The sequence below is a fragment of the Monodelphis domestica genome, chromosome 6 (genome assembly GCF_027887165.1).
Source record: "Monodelphis domestica isolate mMonDom1 chromosome 6, mMonDom1.pri, whole genome shotgun sequence".
Classification (NCBI taxonomy): domain Eukaryota; kingdom Metazoa; phylum Chordata; class Mammalia; order Didelphimorphia; family Didelphidae; genus Monodelphis; species Monodelphis domestica.
The window spans coordinates 39,715,706-39,739,891 of NC_077232.1; the positions used below are offsets into that span (position 1 = coordinate 39,715,706).

The 24,186-nt window shown below is 42.0% G+C and overlaps 1 protein-coding gene across 2 annotated transcripts in view; it reads right to left on the bottom strand.

Annotated features, from left to right (window-relative positions):
- Nucleotides 1-805: 805 nt before the first annotated feature.
- Nucleotides 806-24,186, bottom strand: part of LDLRAD3 (low density lipoprotein receptor class A domain containing 3) — a 308,492-nt gene continuing 285,111 nt past the window's right edge. The window contains exons 5-6 of one of the 2 annotated variants that reach the window (XM_056801945.1): nucleotides 7,111-7,456; nucleotides 806-4,817 (exon numbers count right to left, since the gene is read on the bottom strand). In XM_056801945.1, coding sequence (XP_056657923.1) covers nucleotides 4,559-4,817; nucleotides 7,111-7,456 — 605 coding nt within the window. In that variant the 3' untranslated portion in view covers nucleotides 806-4,558. Of the gene's footprint in view, nucleotides 4,821-7,110; nucleotides 7,457-24,186 lie in introns of both variants that reach the window. The other variant, XM_007497330.2, reaches the window with a different exon arrangement.

The following is a 24,186-nucleotide window of genomic DNA, read 5'->3' on the forward strand; positions in this document are numbered from 1 at the left end:
TTGACATTTGAGGAAACTGAGGCAAATGGGATTCAGTGACTTGTCCATGGTCACATGGGTAGTAAGTGTCTGAGGCCAGATTTGAACTCATGAAGATGAGTCTTCCTGACTCTAGACTCTAGACCAGCACTTGATCCACTATGTCACTAGCTGCCCTCAATAGGATATACACATATAAGTGTATACAAGACACATATAAAGCTGATATGTATGCAGAGTAAATAGAAGGTTATTTTGGCATTGGGAAGCACTAGTTGGATCAAGAAAGGCTTCAGGGAGGAGATGTGGGGCCTTGAAGGAGAAGTGACTTGCTCCAGGTCATACTAGTAGCAAATAACAGAACTGGGCTTCAAAGCCAAGGCCATTTCCTCATCCTCTGCCTTGGAGGATCACCACTCTAGAGGGGAACTCAGCAATCACATAGACTGAATCGTTAATTTAACAGATGAGGGAACTGAGGCCTATAGAAGTGAATGGCTTGCTTAATGGCTGCAGGGCCAGAGTAATATAATTATATTGTCGAGACCCTCTTGTGTCTTACAGAGGAAGATTATAGGCTCCAGAAGAAAGACGGAGAGGAGAAAATTGGTAGAGTTTATTTTGCATACTCATAAATCCTCATCTCATGATTCTTCGTTTTATGTTTATTTTTGTTTTGGGTGCAAATAGTTTTAGAAATAAAGCTATGAAAAATTCTTGGCACGGAGGAACAGGGACAGACAGAGACAGTTTATTGGTCACAATCCAATAACTATCCTTAATAGAGTAGAAAAGGGGCAGGTCAAGAAGCATCGACACCATTAGCAAGAGTGAAACTGCAAGTTTATTCGAGAGTATAAAAATTAAAAACAAAACAAAACAAACACAGGACCTTTCCAGTTTACAGTGACTCTGAACATCACACACAGACCATCGCAGCTCATCTCATTCCTTCCTTTTCCTCTTTTGCATAAAATGTCAATGTTGAGGTGGGGAGGGAGAGGAGGAACATCCTGGGAAAGGTAGTTGTGCTCCAGAACAAAGGGCCAAGACAGTTGATCTCACTTTCCAGAGTAGAGCCCACTTTCTCTTTCTTTTGTAGTGTGTAAAGTAACACCTCCCAGTGAGAAGGAGTTAAGAATAATTACTGGCCACTTGTTTGCCTTGTGAAGGGGAAAAAATGGCGGCTCTGAGGTCCTATTTATATTTCTCAAACATTCATTAAAAAAATCACATCTGTAATAAAAACGTCCCTGTGTTCTTTCATCATTAATAGTTTCCCCTTATCTATGAAGACCATTTGTCTTCCCTAAGATGTCTAGAAGCAGAAGAGAGCATGAGATTAACTCACTGCCCTATTAATTAAAATTGGAATCCTTTCCTCCGTCCAACTTCCAGAGCAACGGAAGATGTTCCCTTGAACTAGCAAAGGGCGGAAATAAAACCAATCAATCTGCCTTAGAGGAAATGATATACCCAGCCAAAGTTTCTTCAAAACTCATGTTGCAACCAGATTTTTTTTTAATCATTGGGCTACAGACAAAATTACTATGATGCTATCTCAGAAAGAAAGACACATGGCTAAATGGTCCTTTATTAAAAATTCTGGAGTGTCTCGTTAGTTGTTTTATGAGTACCTCAAGATCATTCGCTTGGGAACAAGGTCAATTCAGTCCGTTTCCCGTCTTGTCCCATCCCTCCTTCATCACCTGTAGCTAAGACATTTAAATAATTCATTTGGATCAAATACACCATTTGCAATTCATTTATCCAAGGAAGGGAGCCCATGGATGAGTGAGTGAGTGGTCTGGCTCAGAGCTTCTCCAAGACATCATCACTTGGTTCCAGTTGTAATAGGTGTCGTTGTGGCTTGACAAAATGTTTGCATGGGGCTCTGTCCCAGGAGGTGAATAGGCAGCGTATTCCTGCCTGGAAAACTGGATTCTTCCTCTCCCAAAGCCCCCAGAGCCTCCCTCCTCAGCCCTCCGTCGGGTTCAAACGCCGATGGGCACAGAGTCTTGGGTCTGAGAGAGGAATCAGTTTTGTTTCTACTTCCTTCAAGAATATGATAAATAATAGCCCCCAAAGTGCATTAAGTGCACAAACTCCTAGCACGTGGGTTAGTCAAGTGTGGCTTGTTACCAAAGGTTCATGGATGAAAAAGGCACCGTCTCCTTTTACATCAATCTCTCTTTGGACTGCAGTTAAAAAAAAGTACACCTTTCCTATACACATATAAATAGACCCTTAACTAGAAGGGAAAACACAAACACACCATTGCAAATGTATTTCTGACCCAGCTTGGGGGTGGGGAGGGGAAGAAGTCCAAAGGGGGCATTGTTGACTCCAACCACTCGCCGCCACTCTGGATGGAGAGAGAAGAGTCTGGGCGACCCAAGAAGGGACATGCAGTCTCTGAGAATGAAGGAGGGTGGTTGTATGGATGGGAGCCCACCCAATGGGCTGGGATTATCAAGTTCAGTTCAAACCAACAGGCAGTGATTATGTCCCAGGCACTGTTCTGTGTGTTGGGAGAGGGAGATATGAAGGCAAAAACACTCAATCATCCCTGCCCACAAGGAGCTTACATTCTAACATTAACTCTGACTCCCAAAAGGGTTCAAAACTTAAGGCTCTTGTGGTCAGGTGCTGCCATTTTTATTATGGATACGAGTTTGGAACACAAGCCTGAGCGACTGTGATAGAGAGAGACAGTTCAATATAATGGGTATGAGCAATGCTTTTAGGGCCAGGAAGACCTGGGTTTAAATCCCACCTCAAACATTAAGCATATGACCATAGGGGAAACACTTCATCTCCCATGAGCCTCAGTTTCCCCCATCAGTAAATGGGGATAAAATACAGTACTTATAATACCTTATTCAAAGGGGATCCAATGAAAGCATCTATATAAAGCACTTTGAAACCTTTTTTTTCTTTCATTTTTTTTCATTTAAATTTTGGATTTTATTACTTTGTGAAATTCTTGGAGGAGACACCTCAATCCCCACTCTCTAAAATAGAGTTTGGCACCTACTCTACAACTTATAGTTTTAGGAGCATGTAGATCAAGGGATATCCAAGGGATAGGAGGTCCTGGATTCAAATCTGGTCTCAGATACTTTCTAGCTGTGTGATCTTGGGCAAGTCACTTAACCTCGTTTGCCTAGTCCTTGCCCTTCTGTCTTAGAGTCATTGCTAAGACAGAAAGTAAGAATTAAAAAAAAAAAAGGATGTATCTTGATGATTGTATTCCAAGATAATTAGTTTCCTTTGTAATCCTCTGTATTTTATTTGTCATAAAAATGTATGGTAGCTGGAGGTGCAATGGAGAGATTATTGGACCTGGAGTCAGGATTGACCTGAATTCAAATTGAGCCACAGTTTACCTATTAGCTGTGTGAACCTGGGCAAGTTGCTTCACCTGTCTGCCTCAGTTCCCTTATTTGAAAAATGACAATAATAATAGTACCTACCTCTCAGGATTGCTGTGAGGGTCAAATGAGGTATTGTTTGTAAAGCACTTTGCCAACTGCAAAGTGCTATGTAGGAAATGGCAGCTATTGTTATTATTTATTTTCTGTATTTAAAAAGAGGGTTCTGAAAGGGGATCCAGGACACACAAAAAGTGCTTTAGAGGTCCACCACTTCCTAGCACAGCCTGATTTTTTCCAGGTCAGTTTTACTGAGTCTCCCTGGCCACCATGTCCTCCTTTTTTGATCTAAAAGACATAGCCATATTAAGTAGCACTAGAGCACACCATCCCATTTTGTGTATCTTCGGTCCTTTGGGTCAGACTAAACCATTCCAAAAGCCTGCTCTTTGAAAGGATTTGTAAATACTGTTTTTTCTCTCTGTCAGCAAATTCAAGACACTCATATGGAAAGATGCCAACAACCACAAAAGGGGGGGTGGGGGAAAGAGAGAGAGAGAGAGAGAGAGAGAATGAGAGACAGACAGAGAGCGAGAGAGAGAGAGAGAGAGAGAGAGACAGACAGACAGACAGAGAGCGAGAGACAGAGAATGAGAGAGAGACAGAGACAGACAGAGACAGACAGACAGAGAGAGAGACAGAGACAGACAGAGACAGACAGACAGAGAGAGAGACAGAGAGAGGAAAAGAGAGAGAGAGAGGGAGGGAAAGAGAGAGAATGAGAGAGAGAGAGGCAGAGAGAGGGAATGAGAGAGAGAGAGGGAAGGAAAGAGAGAGAATGAGAGAGAGAGAGAGAGAGAGAGAGAGAGAGAGAGAGGGAGAGAGAAAGAGAGGAGAAGAAGAGAAGAGAAGATAGAAAGGGAGAGAGAGGGGAGAGACAGAAAAGCAGTATGAATAGAGAATCTTGTCATGGGATTCATGGGACCCTGAGGAAATAGAGCAAGAATGACCTAATGAATGGTAAAACATAAATCTTATCAATGAGGATCCCTGGAAAAATGCCCCATTTTCCTCCCTCCAAGTCCCCCCGACCCATCCCCTTGTGATATCCTAAAGATCAAGGCCAACCACAAGCACAAGGATAGCAAAATGGTAACAAGCCACAGCAGATTAACCCATATGGATTTGTGAAAAAGCCTGGATTTTTAGAGGTCCTCCATCGTGCCTGAGTTGAGCAGTGAGTCACTTGGCTCTGGCGTTCTCTCTGGAGATGAATGAGGGTGGCTGGTAGAGCTGCTGCTGTCTTGGGGCTGACTGCTGGAGATGCTGAGGAAGCCTCTGTCTGCCGCTGGGCTGCAGCTCGCTGAGCTCCCGGCTCGAGAGCGATAGGGGGGCAGCTCTGTTTGGCTCAAGGAATCACCTTCCGAAGAGTAAGGGGGAGGAGGGAGGTCGAACCAGGGAGGTCTGCTGTAAAGGAGAGAAGAGGAGAGAAAAGGGAGGAGGGGGTGGGAAAAAGAATAAATCAGAGATTGTGGAGCTTTCCAGGAGAAGCCCTTTCCTAGCTCCTTTCAAGACTCAGCTCAAATGCTACCTTCTGAAGAGGTCTTCTAAGTCCTCCCATCACTGAAGCCTTTTCCTCTAAGGACATCTTCCTTCTACTCTGAAGACAGCTCGTTTATCTGGTTATTGACCTGCTCCCCAGTAGACTGTAAGTTCCCTGAGGGCAGCAACTGTTTTTTGTGTTCTTGATATTCCCAGCATGCCTGCCACAGAGTAATAACTGATACTTGTTGAGTGATCTTTCCTTATGGAAAAGATGATTCCCAGGATTGGTGGTCTGAAACAATAAGACGGAGCAACAAGAGGATATTCCATCCTGCCTCCTTATGGTTTTTCAGGCAGGGCCAAAACCACATCCTCAGAATGATGTCATTCAACGGGGATATGACATCTCCCATTAAACTAGGGCTCTCAGAGCAGAATTCCGTCACTGTGAAATGGAGAACCCCCAGAGCAGTGCCATCTATAGCAACAGGGCTGGAATCCAGGGGATGGGATCAAGGACTGACTGTTTGAGAGTTCGGTGCATGGGAAGGGAGCCAAGTCCCAGGTTCTATGCCTTGCCAAGAGTGGTATGCTATGTGATCTTAATTCATTCTTTATTTTAAAAAAACCCTTACCTTCCGTCTTGGAATCAATACTGTGTATTGGTTCTAAGGAAGAAGATTGGTAAGGGCTAGGCAATGGGGGATAAGTGACTTGCCCAGGGTCACATAGCCAGGAAGGGTCTGAGGCCTCATTTGAACCCAGGACTTCCTATCTCCAGGTCTCATTCTCATTCCACTGAGAGCCACCTAACTTCTCTCTGTTTCTAGTTATTATTAATAGAGGGAATCACTCTTTATTAATTTAATAAAGAGGCATTCCTCTTCTCCAAGGAGAGAGATGGTGACCATCTTTGATGGAAGCCTGCAGAGATACTGCAATATGATGGCTATTGAAGCTGAGCTTGGAGGGAAAAGAATAATGGGTAGAGCATGTAGGATCATGGATTCAGAGTTGGGAAGGACCTTAGAAGTCATCTGGTTTAACCATCTCATTTTCTAGATGAGGCAGTTGAGGACTAGAGAGGATAAGTGATTTGCCTGGGGTCCCATAAGTAGTGATAGTAGAACTGACCACTTCTGGTCACCCAATTAGTTACTTAACTTGTCTGGGTCAAGATTTCCTGATCTTTCAAATGAGGTAGATCATGGTGGTCTACCTCAAATGAGGTAGACTAGATGATATCTAAAACCTCTTCTGACTCTTCATCTTTTGATCACATGAGGTCTTCCTTCTACTTATTACCTGTGTGAGCTTGGGCAAGTCATATAACCTTGAGCCTCTGCTTGCACATCAATAAATTGGGCAATTGGGCAAACCAATATCCGAGGTCCCTTCTAGTTCCAATTTATGATTCCAGAGTTCCAGCACTGGAAAGGACCGTTGAGGTCTTTCCTTATATTTTAATTCCCCTGAATGCCACATAGGGAAATTGAAATGAACCCAGATCAACCTGAGGATTGAGTTTAATTTGGTTCAACTGAGATGAACCCATATGGACCTTTAAAACAATGGCTAGATTTTTACATTAACCCATATTAAGTTATTATCATTATATTAACTGAACTGAGATTGAGTAACTTGCAGGTCACAAAGGCAATAAGCGAGAGATCCTGGTTCTGAATCAGGTCCTCTGCCTCCTAATCCAATTTCTTTACCTAAAAAATGAGAGGGTTGGCCTTGCTGACCACCAGTGACCCTTCCATTTCAATCCTACTAATGTGGACTGATTTCATATCTTTGCATCAGAATATATCCTCATTTACTGAACAATTAATTTGTTCTCCTATTGCCTGAGGTCACAAAGGTAGAGGCAATATGAATCATGAATGGAACGCTAGACTTGGAAGAACAAGATCCCAATCCTACCTTACCCTTGCAAGCACTGGAATTTGGGGCAACTCCTCTGCCTCTCAGTTTTCCCATCTGTATAATGGGAATGATTAGGATTAGATTCGATGGCCCCTAAGGTCTCCTTCACACTTTATATTACTACTTGGGAGTTAGATGGCTCAAGTGTCCTACCAGATGAAGAAACAGCAAGGAAATGACCAATAGCCTTCCCTGTACCAGTGATATCTCAGGTTTAGACAAAAAATTCGAGTCAGTTTTGAGCACCATTAGATTCACTGGGTTCTTCTGAGGCACCTACCTTTGGTCCAGCACAGCTTCTGAGTAAGAGGGAGGAGACTCCAAGTCCAAGGAATTGTGGTAGACTTGATTGGACACATACTGGATGCCATTGTTGACATTGTAGGTGACGCTGCAGCGATGGGGGTGATCGAGAACTACCAGGCGGGACAGGAGCACGGGATGCTGCAGCCTGTGCACGGGCAGCGTCATCAGGTTGTTTCGTTTCCGCTGGTGATGCAGCACCAGGGCAAGGAGGGCTACCACCAGTACAAAGATGACAGAGCTGCCGATGATGGCGTACGTGATGCTGGGGTAGTACAGCAGCTGGTTCTCCGGTGTCGCGTAGGTCTGCCCACTGCCTGTCTCTGCCACATGGAAAGAGGAACCATGAGAAAAGGAAAAGGACCATCAATCATCTGTGAGAAGATCGCTTCCCATGGACTGTGTTAAACATGGCTAAAGCCCTTTCTTTATTCGTTGAGTACATGGTCTCCCTGCAAAGCATTCCACAGAGGACTCGGAGATGACAAAGCCTGGCTCTTCCTTCTCCAGTCCTGTTGTAATTCCAAATCCCAGCACTTTCATGGAATTATAGGGAGGATGGGAGGAATCAAGCGTTTAGGCAAGTCATTTCAGTTATGGGGGCCTCAGTTTCCTCATTTATATTCATCCATATTGCCTAGATTGGTATATTTATTGCCATATAATTGGGCAAAGTAATTTTTAATGATTGCCTTAATTTCCTCTTCTTTGGAGGTGCTGTCCCCCTTTTCATCTTTGATGCTGTTAATTTGCTTTTCTTCCTCATTTATAAAATGGGGATATTATGGATATTGAAAACTCCTCTTCTCATGCCTGTAGAGGCAGGCAGTGGGAAGTTCTTCAGGTCACTGGAGAACCAGCTGTTCTAAGGAAAAAGGGCAATGGTTCCACTATATACCTACTATGTGGAAGAAATAAGAATAGCAACCATGTCAAAATCCAATAGAAAACGAGGCCATAAAATTATACATAAAGATCCTTGTAGGCCATATATTGACTTAGAAAACTACAAATTGACATTTATGTTCTATTGTATGTTTATTTATTTTGTTAAATATATTTCCCAGTTACAATTTAATCTGTTTCAGGATGTACTTTAGCAGTGTAGTGGGCCAAATATTTGATATCTCTGATGGATGAAGGGATTCAAGATTGCAAAGCATTTTACATATACTAATAACCTCACATATATATTAAAATAAAATAAAACAATAACATGCAAGAAAAATTTTTAACATTTTTTTTAATAAACCCTTACCTTCCGTCTTAGACAAGTGGTAAGGGCTAGGCAATGGGGGTCAAGTGACTTTCCCAGGGTCACACAGCTGGGAAGTATCTGAGACCTCCTGTCTCCACGTCTGACTCTCAATCCACTGAGCCACCTAGATGCCCCCTAACATTTGTTTTTTTTTTAAAAAAACTTTTGAGTTAGAAATCCTCTCCCTCCCTCCCATCCCTTTCCTCTTACTGAGAAGACAAGCAAGATGATACAGATTATACATGTGCAGTTACTCAAAACATAGTCCCTATTAGTCATGTTGTAAAAGAAAATACAGGCTCACTTCCCCAACACAAAAAATAAAGAAAGTAAAAAATAGTATTCTTCAATCTGTATTCAAACTCCGTCAGCTCCTTCTCTGGAGGTGGACAGCATTTTTTATCCCAAGTCCTTCAGAATTGTCTTGGATCTTTTTATTACTGAGAATAGCTAAGTCATTCACAGTTGATGATTATACAATATTGCTGTGTCCATGTACAGTGTTCTTCCAGTTCTGCTCTCTTTTAATTAGATCTATTTTTGCTTTTGCTTTGACTGAGAGCATGATTGCCACTCCTGCTTTTTTTACTTCAGCTGGACCCAAATAGATTCTGCTCCAGCCTTTTACCTTTACACTATATGTATCTCTCTACTTCATGGTTTTCTTATAAACAACATATTGTAGAATTCTGGTTTTTAATTCACTCTGCTGTTTGCTTCTGTTTTATGGGTGAGTTTATGCCTTTCACGTTTATATTTATGCTTACTAATTGTCTATTTCCCTCCATTCTATTTTTTCTTTGTATTCTTCTCTCTCTCTCTTTTCTTCACTCTTCTCTCTCTCTTTCTCCTCCTTTCCTCTCCTCTCCTGTCCCCCCAACCTCTCTCTACCCTGTCCTTCTTCATAAGTATTTTTCTTCTGACCACCACCAACTTCCCACAATCCACTGATCCTTCTATCAGAACCTCCTCTCTTTTCTTATTCTCTTTCCCTCCTACTTCTCTGTAGGGTAAGGTAGAGTTCTATACCCAACTGAGTATGTATGCTATTCTCTCTTTGAACCAATGCTAATCAGAGTAAGGTTCACGAATTGCCTGCCCACCTCCACCCCCTCTTCCCTTCCAGTGTAAAATCTTTGTGCCCCTTTTATGTGAAATAAGTTACCTCATTCTACTTCTCCCTTCCCACTTCCCACAGTGCATACCTCTTTTTTACCTTTTAATTTTTTTTTTGGATATCATCCCATCATAGCCAACTGACACTTTTACCCTCTGTCTATATATACTTTTTTTAACTTAAAAATTTTTTTTGAGTGTAGAAACAATTGTTATGACATTTTCCGATTCAGATTTTCTCTCTCTTTCTCCTCTCTCCCTGAGGGTGTAAATATTTTTATATAGTTTATATCCATGCCTATGTATATTTTTTCTAACTGGACTAATAAAGATAAAGCTCTTATGAGTTATAAGTATCATTTTCCCATGTGGGAATATAAACAGTTTAACTTTATTGAATCCCTTATGCTTTCTTTTTCCAGTGTACCATTTTATGCTTCTCTTGAGTCTTATATTTGAAAATCAAATTTTCTGCTGAGCTCTAGTCTTTTCATCTGGAATACTTGAAAGTTTTCTATTTCATTAAATATCCATTTTTCCCTTGAAGGATTACACTTAGTTTTTCTGGGTAGATGATTCCCAGCTCCTTTGCCTTCCAAAATATCATATTCTAACTCCTCTCATACTTAAATGTAGAACCTGCTAAATCCTGTGCTATTTTGGATGTAGCTTCATGATATTTTACTTGTTTCCTTATGGCTGTTTGGAGCATTTTTTTTCCTTGGCCTGGGAACTAGTATTTGGCTATAATATTCCAGGGAGTTTTCATTTTGGAATCTCTTCTGGGGGGTGATGAGAGGAGACTTTCAGTTTCTAGGATACCAAGGAAGGTTTTTCTTGACAAGTTCTAGAAAGAGGATGTTGAGGATTTTAAAAAAAATCATGGCTTTAAGGTAGTTCAAGAATTCTTAAAAAAAAAAATCCAACTCTTTCCTTCTCTCTTAAAATTGATACTAAGTATAAGTTCTAAGTCAGAGTAGGGGCAAGAGCTTGCAATGAGTATTAAGTGACTTGCCCTGGATCACACAGCTAGGAAGTATCTGGGTAAAATTTGAACTCAGGACCTCCCATCTCTAGACCTGCATCTCTCTCCACTGAGCCACCTAGCTGTCCTGTAATTCTTAAATCAATTTCTCTTGGATTTATTTTGGGATATTTCACATTTTCTTCTATTTTTTTCTTCTTTTGTTTTATTATTTCCTGATATCTCATGGAGTCATTAGTTTCTATTCACTGAATTCTAATTTTAAAGAGATTATTTTCTTCAGTGAGCTTTTGTATACCTCTGTTTCCACTTGGCCAATTCTACTTTTTTTTATTTTTATTTTATTTTTTTTTCAATTCTACTTTTTAAGAAGTTGTTTTCTTCAGTGAATTTTTGTTTCATCTGTTCCCATTTTCCTGCTTCCTTTATCAAGCTGTTGACTTTTTTTTCATGACTCTCTTGCATCACTTTTATTTCTTTTCTCAATTTTAACTATACCTCTTATTTGATTTTCAAAATGCTTTTTTTAGATCTTTCAGAAAGACCAGTTCACATTTGCTTTGCCTAGATTCTTTCTTTTTGCTTATTTTTCTAGTTGACTTATTGACTTTGAACTTTATGTTAAAGTTATGTTCTGTTTCTAGAGTGGAGGGGGCATTTCTTTTCACCCTGGGATTGTTACCTGTATCTCTGTATGGGCAATTCAACAGAGTCCTGCACCCAGTGCCTCCTTACTTTCTAGAAGTCACTGCTGCTGATTCAGTTTCCCTCAAGGTATGTATTGGCATGTTGGGCAGAGCTTTGCTGATGACTTGCCCAGGCACTGCTTGAATGGTGAACTGAACTCCAAACTCACCCCAGTGAGACAAACCTTTTCTATTGACCTTCTACGTTGTCTTGGCATGGAAAATTGTTTCACCTCTATCTTTTTGTTGGCTGCTTCTCAGAATGAATTTTGATGCATTATTTTAAAGTTGTTTGGAGGGGGATTTTGGAGAGCTCAGGTGAATTCTTGCTTTTCTTCCATCATCTTGACTTTGCCTTATTACATATTCTCAACTGATTTCCATAAAGGCCCTAGGAAGAAGGGGTAGCTAGGTGTCTCCGTGCTGCTAAAGATCCAGGCCAAGGGATAGGATGTCCTGGGTTCAAATCTGACCTCAGATACTTCCTAGCTGTTTTACCTGGGCCACACACTTGACCTCAATTGCCTAGCCCTTACAACCCTTCTGTCTTGGAACCAATTTTTGGTATCAAATCAGAAGGTAAGGATTCAAAAACAACAACACCACTATGAGATAGCGGCTTTTATTTCCCCCATATTACAGATGGGGAAACTGGAGCTAGGAGACTGGCCTAGAATCACACAGTTAGCTGAAGTTAGATTCTAACTCATCTCAGTTCTAGGTCCCACACTTTTTAGCTGCACCACCTAGCATCTTGTAGGAAGTACATTCCAGAAACAAAGACTGAAGGGGGGGAAAAAACCAAACCATAGCTCCTACCCTCAAAGAATTTATATTTTACTTGGATCTTCCTTCACACACGTACTAAGTAGCAGGAGGCAGGATTCCAACCAGGTCTCTGACTCTAAATTCAGGTGGGCCCAAAGCCAACCCAAAGGAGGAATGATGCACTCTTTCCAAAGGCTATTGATCCTCTAACTCATCTCCCCTCTCCACTCAAATGTGGTCAGATGAAGGTAAAGAAGTATCTCCCCAGCTACTGTCACTATTTCCTTGATATATTGCTGAAATGGAATCTGATAAGGTCCCAGTGAAACTCAAGTGTTTGGAACCCATTTAACATCTCATCTACAAGACAGAGGAGCTACAAGGAGAGAGGAATTGCTGAGCAGTTAGGTATGTATGGGGGAAAAAAATCTGTCTTGGATTTTCTTGTAGATGCAAGCTGCCAATCAACCCTTGGGAAGAATGGGCAGGGCGCCATCTTTGATCGCTCTTCTCCTGGAGACATCCTAAATGATGAAAAGATGGATGTGAACTTGTGTGTATGTGTGTGTGTTTAACAGAAAATAACACCCTAGATCCCTACCCAATCTCTGACCTTCTGGTAAGTATTTCTATTTAATATGGAAACTTGGGGAAACAGAACCCCATTTTTTAGGGTTTCCTTTTCCTTTTTGCTTAAGGACACACTAATCTTTTCTCCAGTTGCCCGATAGACAAGGGCTAGAAAAATTCATTATCTCTATGGTGCTCAGGATCCAATTAATTGCCAGAGGGCTATTTTTAAAGGAGGAAGGTGGTTGATTGAGGGGGAGGGGACTACTTTTCACCGAGCTGACAAGTCAGCCTGGCGTTTTCAGAACACCAACTTCTGTGTAAGCAATTGAGGTCTTAAGAGTCCATCTGGGATTCCTCTTTAAAATGACTGGAATGTAAAATGTCTGTATAACCTAACAGTCTCGTTTACATTTCTGAGAGCAGACTCTCTCCAGATTTCCTCACTTTGGCAGGAGAGGGGGAAAAAAATCACACATGCTTGGGAGATTATGACATTACATAACTCAGCGGTGCTTGGTATAATTTCCACTGTGTTCAAAATGTCATCTTTTATTAAATCATTAACTAGGCCTACTTTTCTAAAGAGCTTAATGAGCCTCCTGGCCAATTACTAATATCACAGTTGCCTTGTCCCTCAAACTCCAGTACGGTAAATCAGAGGGAAGCTTCCATCCCTTGCCATTGCTCCCTTTGAGCTCCCGATCCAATTCTTTCTCCCTCTTTCAGGGAATTCCACAATCATGGCTAGAAAGATGCTCTGAGGTCATCTAATTCTAAAACAGGGCCACCAAATGATACACGACGATTCTGCCACTGCATTTGACTTGTCGTTAGTCATTTGTTTTAATCATGCCCAACTTTTGTTCCCAACCCCTTTTGGGATTTTCTTGGCCAAGAAATTAGAGTGGTTTGCCATTTCCTTTTCCAGCTCATTTGACAGATGAGGAAACTGAGGCAAGCAGGGTTAAATGACTTGCTCAGGGTCACACAGCCAGTATGTGTCTGAAGCCAGATTTGAAGTCATGTTTTCCTCATACCAGATGCCGTGTTCTATCCACTGCACCATTTAGCTGTCTGCCTGGCATACATTTTTTTCCTTGCCTCCACCTCCTATGCCCAGTAGAATGTATGGTCTTTGAAGGCAGGGTGTGTTTTCCCCTCTCTTTGAATCCCTAGGACTTAGTACAACGTCTAGGACACGCTTGTTGAGTATGGCTTAAAGAAAGGAGAGATAAGAGAAGCCACAAGAGTTGTCTGTAGTCAGACTTTTCAGATACATGGATCAGTGATGCTGATTTCTTCTTCTTTTTCTTTTAAAATTATCATTATTGTTATTTAGAGCCCTTACTTTCTATCTTGGAATCAATACTGAGTATCATTCCTAGGCAGAAGAGCAATAAGGGTTAGGTGACTTGCCCAGGGTCACACAGCTAAGACATGGCTGAGGCCAGTTTTAAACCCAAGACCTCCCTTCTCTAGGTCTGGCCCTCTATTCACTAAGCCACCAACCTGCCCCTCTGTTATTTTTTCATATGGGATGGCTATACAAACAAATACATCAATAAAAGCATTAAAAATGCTTGTTCATTGCCAACTGAAATAGCACAGTGTTGGGCACATAGTAGGTGCTCAATCAATGCTTTTTAACTAAGTGATGAATAATGTTTCCCTGAATCCTTTAGACACATCCAAGAAATAAAGTTACACTTGGGTATCATGCTTTAAGGGACTCCATAGCGCTTTCCCCCACAACAATCCTTTGAGGTAAGCAGCACACAGATAACTAAGCCCATTATCCAGACGATGAAACTGAAATTCGAGATGGTTCAATGACTGATCCAGAAGCACCCAGTCAGTAAGTGGTGGACCCGGGGCATAAAGGCAGGCCTCTTGCTGCTATGACACATCCCCCTTCATTATCTAGCACCAGAACACGGAAAACACTCCTTGGATACTCTCTACTTTCTGCATCCTACTGATAGAGTGAAGTATTTAGTGGCTGAGCCTTCAGAGATGGCTATAGATCGAAGAAATGGAGAAATGTTTATTAGAATTGCTTACAGGAGACAGTCAGAGAGAAAGAGAGAGAGAGAGACAGACAGACAGACAGAGACAGAGAGAGACAGAGACATTGAGAGAGACAGAGAGAGACAGAGACATTGAGAGAGACAGAGAGACAGAAACAGAGATAGTGAGAGAGACAGAGAGACAGAGACAGAGAGAGAGAAGGAGGGAGAGATAGAGAAGAAAGGAGTGAGAGGGAGGGAAAGAGAAAGGGAGACAGAGAGAGAGACAGAGAGAGAGACAGACAGAGAGAAAGAGAGAGAGAAAAGAGAGAGAGAGACATAGACCAGAGACTAGAGAGAGAGACAGAAAGACAGACAGAGGGAGAGACAAAGAGAGAGAGAAGGAGGGAGAGATAGAGAAGAAAGGAGTGAGAAGGAGGGAAGGAGGAAGGGACAGAGGGAGACAGAGAGAGACAGACAGAGAGAGAGAAAGAGAGAAAGAGAGAAGAGGGAGAGAGAAAGTAAAGGGGTAGAGAGGAAGAAGAAATGAAAGAGAAAAGGCAGAGAGAGAGAGAGGGGAGAGAGAGGGGGGGGAGAGAGAGAGGGAGAGAGAAAGAGAGAGAGAGAGAGAGAGGGAAGAGAGAGAGAGAGAGAGAGAGAGAGAGAGAGAGAGAGAGAGAGAGAGAGAGAGAGAGAGAGAGAGAGAGAGAGAGGGAAGAGAGAGAGAGGGAAGAGAGAGAGAGAGAGAGGGAGAGAGAGAGAGGAGAGAGAGGGAGAGAGAGAGAGAGAGAGAGAGAGAGAGAGAGAGAGAGAGAGAGAGAGAGAGAGAGAGAGAGAGAGAGAGAGAGAGAGAGAGAGAGAGAGAGAGAGAGAGAGAGAGAGAGAGAGAGAAGATGGATTGGGGGAATCCTCTTGTGGCCTTGCTCTGTCTAGCTGCAGAATTTACACACCAGGCCTGCATCCCATTGGGTTTCATCATTACCATCATCAAATAAAATCTATTAAGCACCCAGGAGTGCAGAGATGCTAGGTTGAGCTCACCTGATTATGCAGCCAGCTCCTTGAAGTGCTAAATGAGCAATCCCACCCAGGCTGTTTCCAATCCTCTGCCTACTCTGCTGTTTCCTCCATTTGACAGGGGCTGAGGAGGCATGGGTTGGTTTAATTCAAATTCCAAAGAGCTGAAGCCTTCCCTGGTTTTTTGTTCCCCAGATCTGTGAATTCGGGTGGCACCCCGTACAAAATCAGTTCATCAATGCCTCTCCCACCCATTAAATCTTATTACTTGGGAAATGCTGAGGGTGCAGGCAGGGAGCTTTTGAGTGTAAAAAACTTTCTGAATAATTTAGGGAAAAGGGCTGATAACAGAAACATTACAAGTGGCACTCAATGCCGTTGCTTTATTAACCATGAAGAAATTCACGGTTTCTCCAGTTTTTCAGATATCTGAGCACAAATTGTACAGGGCCCCGCTGACCTGGAATGGAGGGCTGTTATTTCGCCCTTCATCGTCTGCTGCCCCAGCCCGGAAAGCTCACACTTCAGCAGTCAGGAAGAAGTCCTTGAGGTGCTTAAAAGGAATAAGTCATGGCTCTCTCCATCTAGGGTACCATTGTCAAGTGCATATACACACAGACACGTAGGCAGACAGACAGACACAGACAGACAGACAGACACACACACACTGGAGGGCACAGGCAGGGTGAATGTTAGGGTCAGTCTAATTCTAGGCAGAAGTGTGACGTGGGTCAATGCGTACCTTTCACCTTCTCTTTGGGCAACCGGCTCCCTCTCCATCCTCTTGGACCTTGCTCTGACCAGCTGCTAACCCTACCTTCTGCCAGATAACTGGGTTCAAGTATTTGGGACTTGGGTGTTTGTTCTTGAAAAAGAAATACCCAAATGGAAAAGCCTTCAAGATCCTGAGCAATTCCTCCTTAATGGTCAGATTTCAGGAAGTCTGAGAGATGATGGGAAAAGACGCCATATTGGACCGAATGTAGGTCATAGTCTGCCCCCAACCCTGACTCCCCATCTACTACTACCAGGATTTGTAATAACAGAGGTCTTCGTGAGTCAACCAATCAATGGTCATTTATTTAGTACCTACAGGGTGCTTAGACACTTTGTTCAATCTATTATTATTGTTATTAATTACACATAATTAATATAAATGTATAATCATAAACAATTAATTATATAATTAATAAATAATAAATAATAAAAAACCATAATAATAAAATAAATAAAAATATAAAGTATAATATTAATCTAGTTCTAAAAAATACCATTTCCATCTCTCCTCATGTCAGCTCTAAGAAAGAAGGGTAAGGGCTAGGTAAACAGGGTGAAGGTCTGACTAACCCAGGGTCACATAGCTAAGAAGTGTTGGAAGCCAGATTTCAACACAGGTCATCCTGACTCTAGGCATGATGCCCAATCCTCTTATTTTAAAGGTAAATTGAGAGGGGCATCTAGGTGGCTCAGTGGATAGAGAGCCAGGCTTGGGGATGAGAAGTCCTGGGTTCAAGCTGTGTGACCCTGGACAAGTCACTTAATCTCCATTGCCCATTGCCTAGCCCTTACCACTCTTCTGCCTTGGAATTGATACTGAGCATTGATTCCAAGACAGAAGGTAAGTGTTTTTTTTTTTAAAGGTAAACTGAGGAACGTAGTGGGAATGTGACTTACCTACAGGTCACATTGACAGTAATTATAATAATAATTTATATTCATATACATCCTACTGCTATAGTGCTTTGAGGTTTGCAAAGAACTTTTACATACATGATTAATTTGATTCAACACCCCCACAAAGAAGATGTTATTACATTTTATAGATGAGGAAACGGCAACTCGCCCAGCATCACTCAGTTACTCATATCTGAAGTGGAATTTGTAGTGGCAGGAGGAAAAGAGCAACAGATCTTGAGGAAAAGGACCTCAGTTCAATCCCACTTCGGGTATTTATTACCTGAGTGACCTTGGGCAAGTCACTTGATTTTTCCCAGGGGCTCAGTGGGAGCCTGTAAAGTGAGGGGGGGGGTCTAATGGCCTCTGAGGTCCCTTCTAGCTCCTGGTCTAGGATCCTGTGATTTGATCCCAGGTCCAAGTCCACTAGGTGAGGTGACCTCTGGGCAAGTTGCTGAGTCAGGATTGGAAGGCAAGTTCTCTTGAACCACCTCTGGTTTTCCTTCCAAGACATCATGGCAGTTCTATGACAAATGCCAAGAAGTTCCACCTTCTCTACTGCTACCGAAAGGTGATAGATAGCTGCTCCTCAGCTCCCGAATAGGTCCGACCTCTGAATGCAAAACGGCCGTGCTTGCCAAGATATTAAATTGAAGCTGTATCTCTGCAGAAAAAGATGCTGAGCCGACTCCCGAAATGCTGTTCTCCTGCTCTACAAGCGTCTCCCCCATAAGTCAGCCGAGGGCAAGAGAACCCTCTCCCTGAGTCCTTTGGAAAAACAGCCAGCAGGACTGGAATTGGAGAGGGGCGCATGGGTGCCCCAATCCTCCCCAAGAGGGTAGACCCCCTTGTCCAGCCACAGAGCTAAGGAACCAACCAATGAAGTATGGCGGCTTCAGTGGAAGGAACATTGGCTTTGGGAGTCAAGAGACTGGGTGAAAGTCTCCCTGCTGCCATTTGCAATCTGTGTAAGCCTAGGACAGTCACTGAGGCTCTCTGGGCGATCACCATCAGAAAGGAAAGGGCATTTGACTGGGAGGCAGGAAGGCGGCAATTCCTTCTAGGAGCGCTAAAGTGGGCGCTGGACTCTCCTATCACTGCCCAGAGCCAACCTGTAGTGCGGGGGGGTCTCAATTGTTTTGGGGGGGTCATGCTTGGTGATACCTAGGGATTCCTTTTTTTAGAGGTATAAAATAAAATGTATAGGAGTATAAAGGAAACCAATTATACTGAAGTTTAAGTTTATGGACATGAGATTAAGAACTCCCAAAGAGGTAGGCAGATGGTTCAGTGCATAGAGATCCAGGCTTAGAGATGAGAAGTCCAAGTTCAAATCTAGCCTCAGATCCTTTGTAGATGTGTGACCTTGGGCAAGTCACTTAAACTTGCCATTCTCCTGCCCTGGAACACAGTATGGATTCTAGGATGGAAAGTAAGGGTTTTTAAAAACAAACAAACAAAAAAAGAACTCCCATTATGAGGCGATTGAGGTTGGACTTCTCAGTCTTTAAACTAGCCCATCTATATTAAAGCTGGTTATTTTGTCAGAACAAAGTACAACAGAGGAGCCACTGGGAGGAACCTCAGGACTCTGCCTCTACAGAGCCACCTAGCTGTACCCTTCCCTTTAAGTTTTTAAAAATTTATTCATTCATCTATTTATCTATCTATTTATTCATCCATTTATTTATTCATTCATTCATTCATTCATTCATTTATTTATTTATTTATTTATATTTAAAACCCTTACCTTCCATCTTGGAATCAATACTTTGTATTGGTTCCAAGGCAGAAGAGTGGTAAGGGCTAGGCACTGAGGTTGAGTGACTTGCCCAGGGTCACACAGCTGGGAAGGGTCTGAGGCCAAATTTGAACCTAGGACCTTCTGCCTCGGGCCTGACTCTCAATCCACTGAGCCACCCAGCTGCCCCCTCCCTTTAAGTTTTAGTTCTCATGACTCCTGTCATGGTGAAGTAATGCCTAGTCCAGAGTTTTCCTCTGATGGAAGGTGGGAATATAACTCAGGTGAATTGTTCTTCTTGTAATCCATGGCAAATGGTAAATTCCATCTACCTCTGTGCTTTCATAATAGGTCCACAGAATCACAGGATTATAAAATTAGAATTGGAATGGATCAGCTAGTCCAACTCTTATTCTATAATTGAGGACACTGAGTTCCATGGAGATCTTAACTTGCCCAAAGTCACACAGGGAGTAAATGGCAGAGTCAGGCTTTGAACCCAACCCTCACTCTATAAACCTAATATTCTTACCACACCTCCCAAAGATCATAAACTTAAATGCATTCTTTTGGCCTTCTGCTAAGATACTTTGGTGTCCTAAGAGCAAGTGGGGGAAAAATCTTCTTCCCATTAGTCATATTCTTCCACTTATTTGTAAGTCTTACAATGTCTTCTGAGCCTCTTCTCTATGACCTCTCCATGGAAAACACACTGTTCCTTCTTTCCTCTAGGAGCATCTGGATGAAGCTTCCATAATTTGGCTGCTCTGAAGTCCTGAACAAATAGAGGTTCAAGTGATATGAGAAGACACAAGCTACAGCTTGATTAAAATCTTCTTTGGCCTTTTCCCTCCAAAGCTCAGACTGGCCTTTGAAGATTTTGTACAAAGAATCAGAGAATGTGATCGTTGGCAGGAATCTCAGTGACCTTCTAGTCCAATAAAAGAAGAAAGGAACATCAAACAAGCGTTCATTCAGCCTCTGCTCAAAGACTTCCAAGGAGGGGTGATCTGCTTCTGTGCCAGCCTGTTACACTACTGGACACATCTCACTTTTGGACTGACGAGATTCTGAGGGACGTTGCCTATTGCACCAAATACCTCCAGTATTTTCACCCATCCCTATTGCCCATGGCATAATAGAACGTCACTGCTTTTCCTCATCTATGAAAGGGGGTATTGGGATAAGGGATATTTAAGGGAGTTTTAAAGGATGGCAAAAACAGTATAAATCAACAGTGTGACCACCATGCCATGCCATGCCACCTGACTTTGCATTCAGAGAAGGAGTGTGTTCAATGACTTCAGATTTATTCAATCAAACTAGAGTATTATGTTCAAGGCTGGGTGCCATGTTTTCAGAAGGGCATCAATGACTATCCAGAGGAGGGTGACTAGTATGAGAAAAGGTCCTGAGATGGTATTATAAGAGGACTAATTTCAGACGGTAGGGATTTTTGGTCTGACTTGGGGTGGGATAGGGAGTGGGTACCCAGGTCCTTAAAGATCTGTTACATGGAAAAGTAGACTTGTTCTGCTTGGCCCCAGAGGGCAGAATTGAAGTAAGGAGTAGAGGTTTTAATGAAGCAGATGGAGAGAGCATTTATTAAGAGCTTACTCTGGGCCAGCATTTATTAAGAGCTTACATTGGGCAAGTCAAGATCTCCATGGAACTCAGTGTCCTCAACTATAGAATAAGAGTTGGACTAGCAAACAAGATGGCCCCCACGTTCAAGGAACACACGTTCTAATAAGTTAAAATAAAACATAAAGAGGAGCTGGAAAGGGGGAAGTGGGAGGTTGTTATTGTTTATCCTTCATTTTTCAGGAGGGAACAATGAGCTGGATTTAAGTGAGGCAGAGTCATCCGCCTCCTCTCTCTTCCAGAGTCATCCAAGCCCAGTGGCAAGACAAAAGTTGGGATGTCTGGTGATGGCCCAGGTTGCAATGGATAACTTTGGTGTCTTCAGGGTCTGACCATGCTCCAAGAACTCCATGGCCACTGGAACAAAAGTCATCCTCCCTTTCCACTAGGGGAATTTTTCACATGCCTGGAGTAGATACCCCCCTAACTCACAGACAGGTTTGAGGTTTATTGGTTAACTGAGGTGAACCCTGCCCACAAGTGTGGCTATTATGTGCGAGAGTTGGGTGAAAGGTGGACCCCAAAGGTGGATGAGCAACCCTGAAAAGGGCTTGGCAAGGTCTCACACCAGAGGTGTTCAGTGGGAGGTAGAAAAGGGAAAGGCTACAGGCTGGGAGGCATGGAAGTTCTGGGTGTGAGTTGAGTTGAAAGGGAAATAAATCTGGTTAAAGTTCCCTGTGAAATGGCCATTCTGTCCAGGGGCTCACCAATTCCTAAAGTGATTAGGACAAAAGGAAAAGAACTTTTATATTCTAAAATATTTAGAGCAGCTCTCTTTGTGGTGGCAAAGAACTGGAAATTGGGGGGATGCCCATCAGTTGGGGAATGGCTGAACAAGTTGTGGTATATAACTGATGGAATCCTACTGCACCATAAGAAATGATGAGCTGGTTAATTAAAACAGAAAATAGAAAGACTTACAGGAAATTATAAACAATTAAATGAACAGAACCAAGAGAACATCATGTACAGCAATAGAAATATTGAAGAATAACTTGTGTTTGTCCACCTCCAGAGTAAGAATTGATCAATAAAAAATCAAAAAAGGCAATAAATAAGTATCTCTCTATCTAAGTGTGTTTTTTGATCAAATGATTCCTACTCTAGTGTGGGGAGGGTGGGAGACACCTGGGGATTTTAATGTAACAAATAAATAAGTTTAAATATAAAAAAAGGAAGATCTAAAAAACAAAAATCAGCCCCCAGGGTAAAAGCATCTTGAGCAGAACAAGGCTTCTGGGAAGAAGGTGGCAAAGTTTGGAGAGTGTGTAGAATAAAGAAATGTCTTGATTTCAATTTATTTTAAAAATGTTATTTATCGATTTTGATGAATAGTGTCTATTTCCAGGTATCTCAGCCCTTACCTCCTCTCCCCATGCCATAGAAGGCGTTATCTGCCAAGCAGATATGTATAAACAGATCCTACCTTTCAGGTTTCCATTTCTCAGTTCATTCGCTGGAGGTGAACATTCACAAATTGTTCTTCAAATATTAAATCTGTCGGTATGTGCAATGCTCTCTTGGTTCTACTCGTTTTGCTCTTCACGATCTCATGTAGTTCTTTCTAGGTTTTTACAAAATTAATCAGCTCATCATTTCTCTTGGAGCAGATTCCAACTTATTTTGAGGAGACAACTTCCTGACAAATTAGAGCTAGCCCCAAGTGGAAATAGTTGCCTCAGGTAGTCGTAGGTGGCCTTCGCTCGAGGTCTTTGAGCAAAAAGTCGATGGCCTCTTGCCAGTTATGTTGTAGAGAGGAATTTTGTTAAGTGATGAGCACGCTGGCCTCCATGGTCCCTTCCAACTGTGAGAGTCTGCCATTTCCCATGGCTATGGCTCTAAGTAACTAGACATGGTCCAAGAACTACCTTGCCTTTTGGAAATCAATAGCACCAACCCCCCTCTTCTGTTTCCCCATTCCTTTAAAACTTTTTCCCTTTGAGATTGGAGCTACTACAAGGATCATCATTCCAGGCACATCTTTCTTCCCAATTTAGATGCTTATTGAAAAAAGTTTAATTTAAAGGGCAGACCAGCAAATGACTAAATCAAAAGAGAACCGAGAAAACCCCACTGAACCATTACCATGGCAACTCAAGTTTCTAAAATTAACTTAAAGGAGGGTAATGTAAAAACCTGATCTGCCAGCAGGCATGAGACAGACCCAAGCATGCTTTACAGCTGGCCTCGGGCCAAGGAGGAAATTAAAAGGGGGCACTTTGGCTATGAATGAGTTATGTCTCTAGGACACGGGGACCGGCTAGGCAGTGATCTCCTGATTAAATTCAAAATAAGAAGGGAGATATTTGGGAAAATTTCAAGCCTTGAAGATGGACAAACAGCCCGATGGGCATTTCTCCCAGAATACTTAATTCTCTTGAATGCTAATATCGAGGACTTTGGTGTTCTTATCTGCTCACTCTGAGGCAGAGAGGGCAAGAAAAGAACAAACTTAATTGCACCATGATCCATCTCCCTTCAGCAAATGTCATAATAAGGAACAGTTATAAGAAAGACACAGTGGGCCTTTTTAAAAGAAAGCAGCAGGCTATCAGTAACATCTCAATACAAGGTAAAATTCTCATAGAAAATGGAAAAGCCTGACATGCAGGACAGGAATTTAGTGTCATTGTTTTTTAAAAATTCCTTTCTTTTTGATAATGACGATAATGGAGACTCAAGAAATTTAGTGCCAGGCAACCTCTATGAAAGATTAGACAAAGATTAGACCTGGTACAGTCACAGGTGAAGGGCTTGAAGGTTGGATTTACTGGAAAACCATTTAAATTTGTAGCATTTTTAGTTTTAACACACACACACACACATATATCTAATCTTATTTCCTATTCACGACTCTGTGACAGATGAGAACGGGTACCATTATTTCTTCTAGTGCTATCTGCCATTTATTCTGTATGCATCATCTAGGGACCTTCTAAAATAGACATATTGTTTCCCCATTGGACTATAAGCTTTTTGAGGGCAGGGATTATTTCTACTCTTCTTTGTGTGTCTAGAGGTCAGATAGAGTGGTGGTGTAGACAGCAAGCCAGTCTTGAAATCAGGAAAACTTTGGGTCAAGTGTCACCTCTGATGCACCCTGACACTGATAACCTCTCAGTTCCCTAAAAAACTCTCTCAATGTATAATGGCAAAAAAAGGTGCTGACCGTGGTTAGAGGGAGTTTTCTTTACCAACTAATTTCTATACAAAAACAAGCTGATTAATTTTGTTAAAACTTGGAAAGAACGACTTGAGATAAGGAAGAGAAAAATGAGTAGAACCAAGAGAACATTATGTACACCTACAGATTTAATATTTGAATTTCTAGCCCTAGCACTTTTATTCCCAGAATTCCCTGGCAGAGTACATAGGCATAATAAACTTATTAGCATGTAATGTGTTGATTGACTGATTTCAATTTCACACATGATGAAACCTTGTCTCAGGAAATTACATGATCTGTCCAGATTTGCTAAGACCACAAACATGTGAAGGTGATTTAGTAAATCTAGAGGAAAGTGATGGGCAATCTCCATTTTGCAGTGATTACAATTCTTGAGAGACCCTATTTCTTAATTTTAT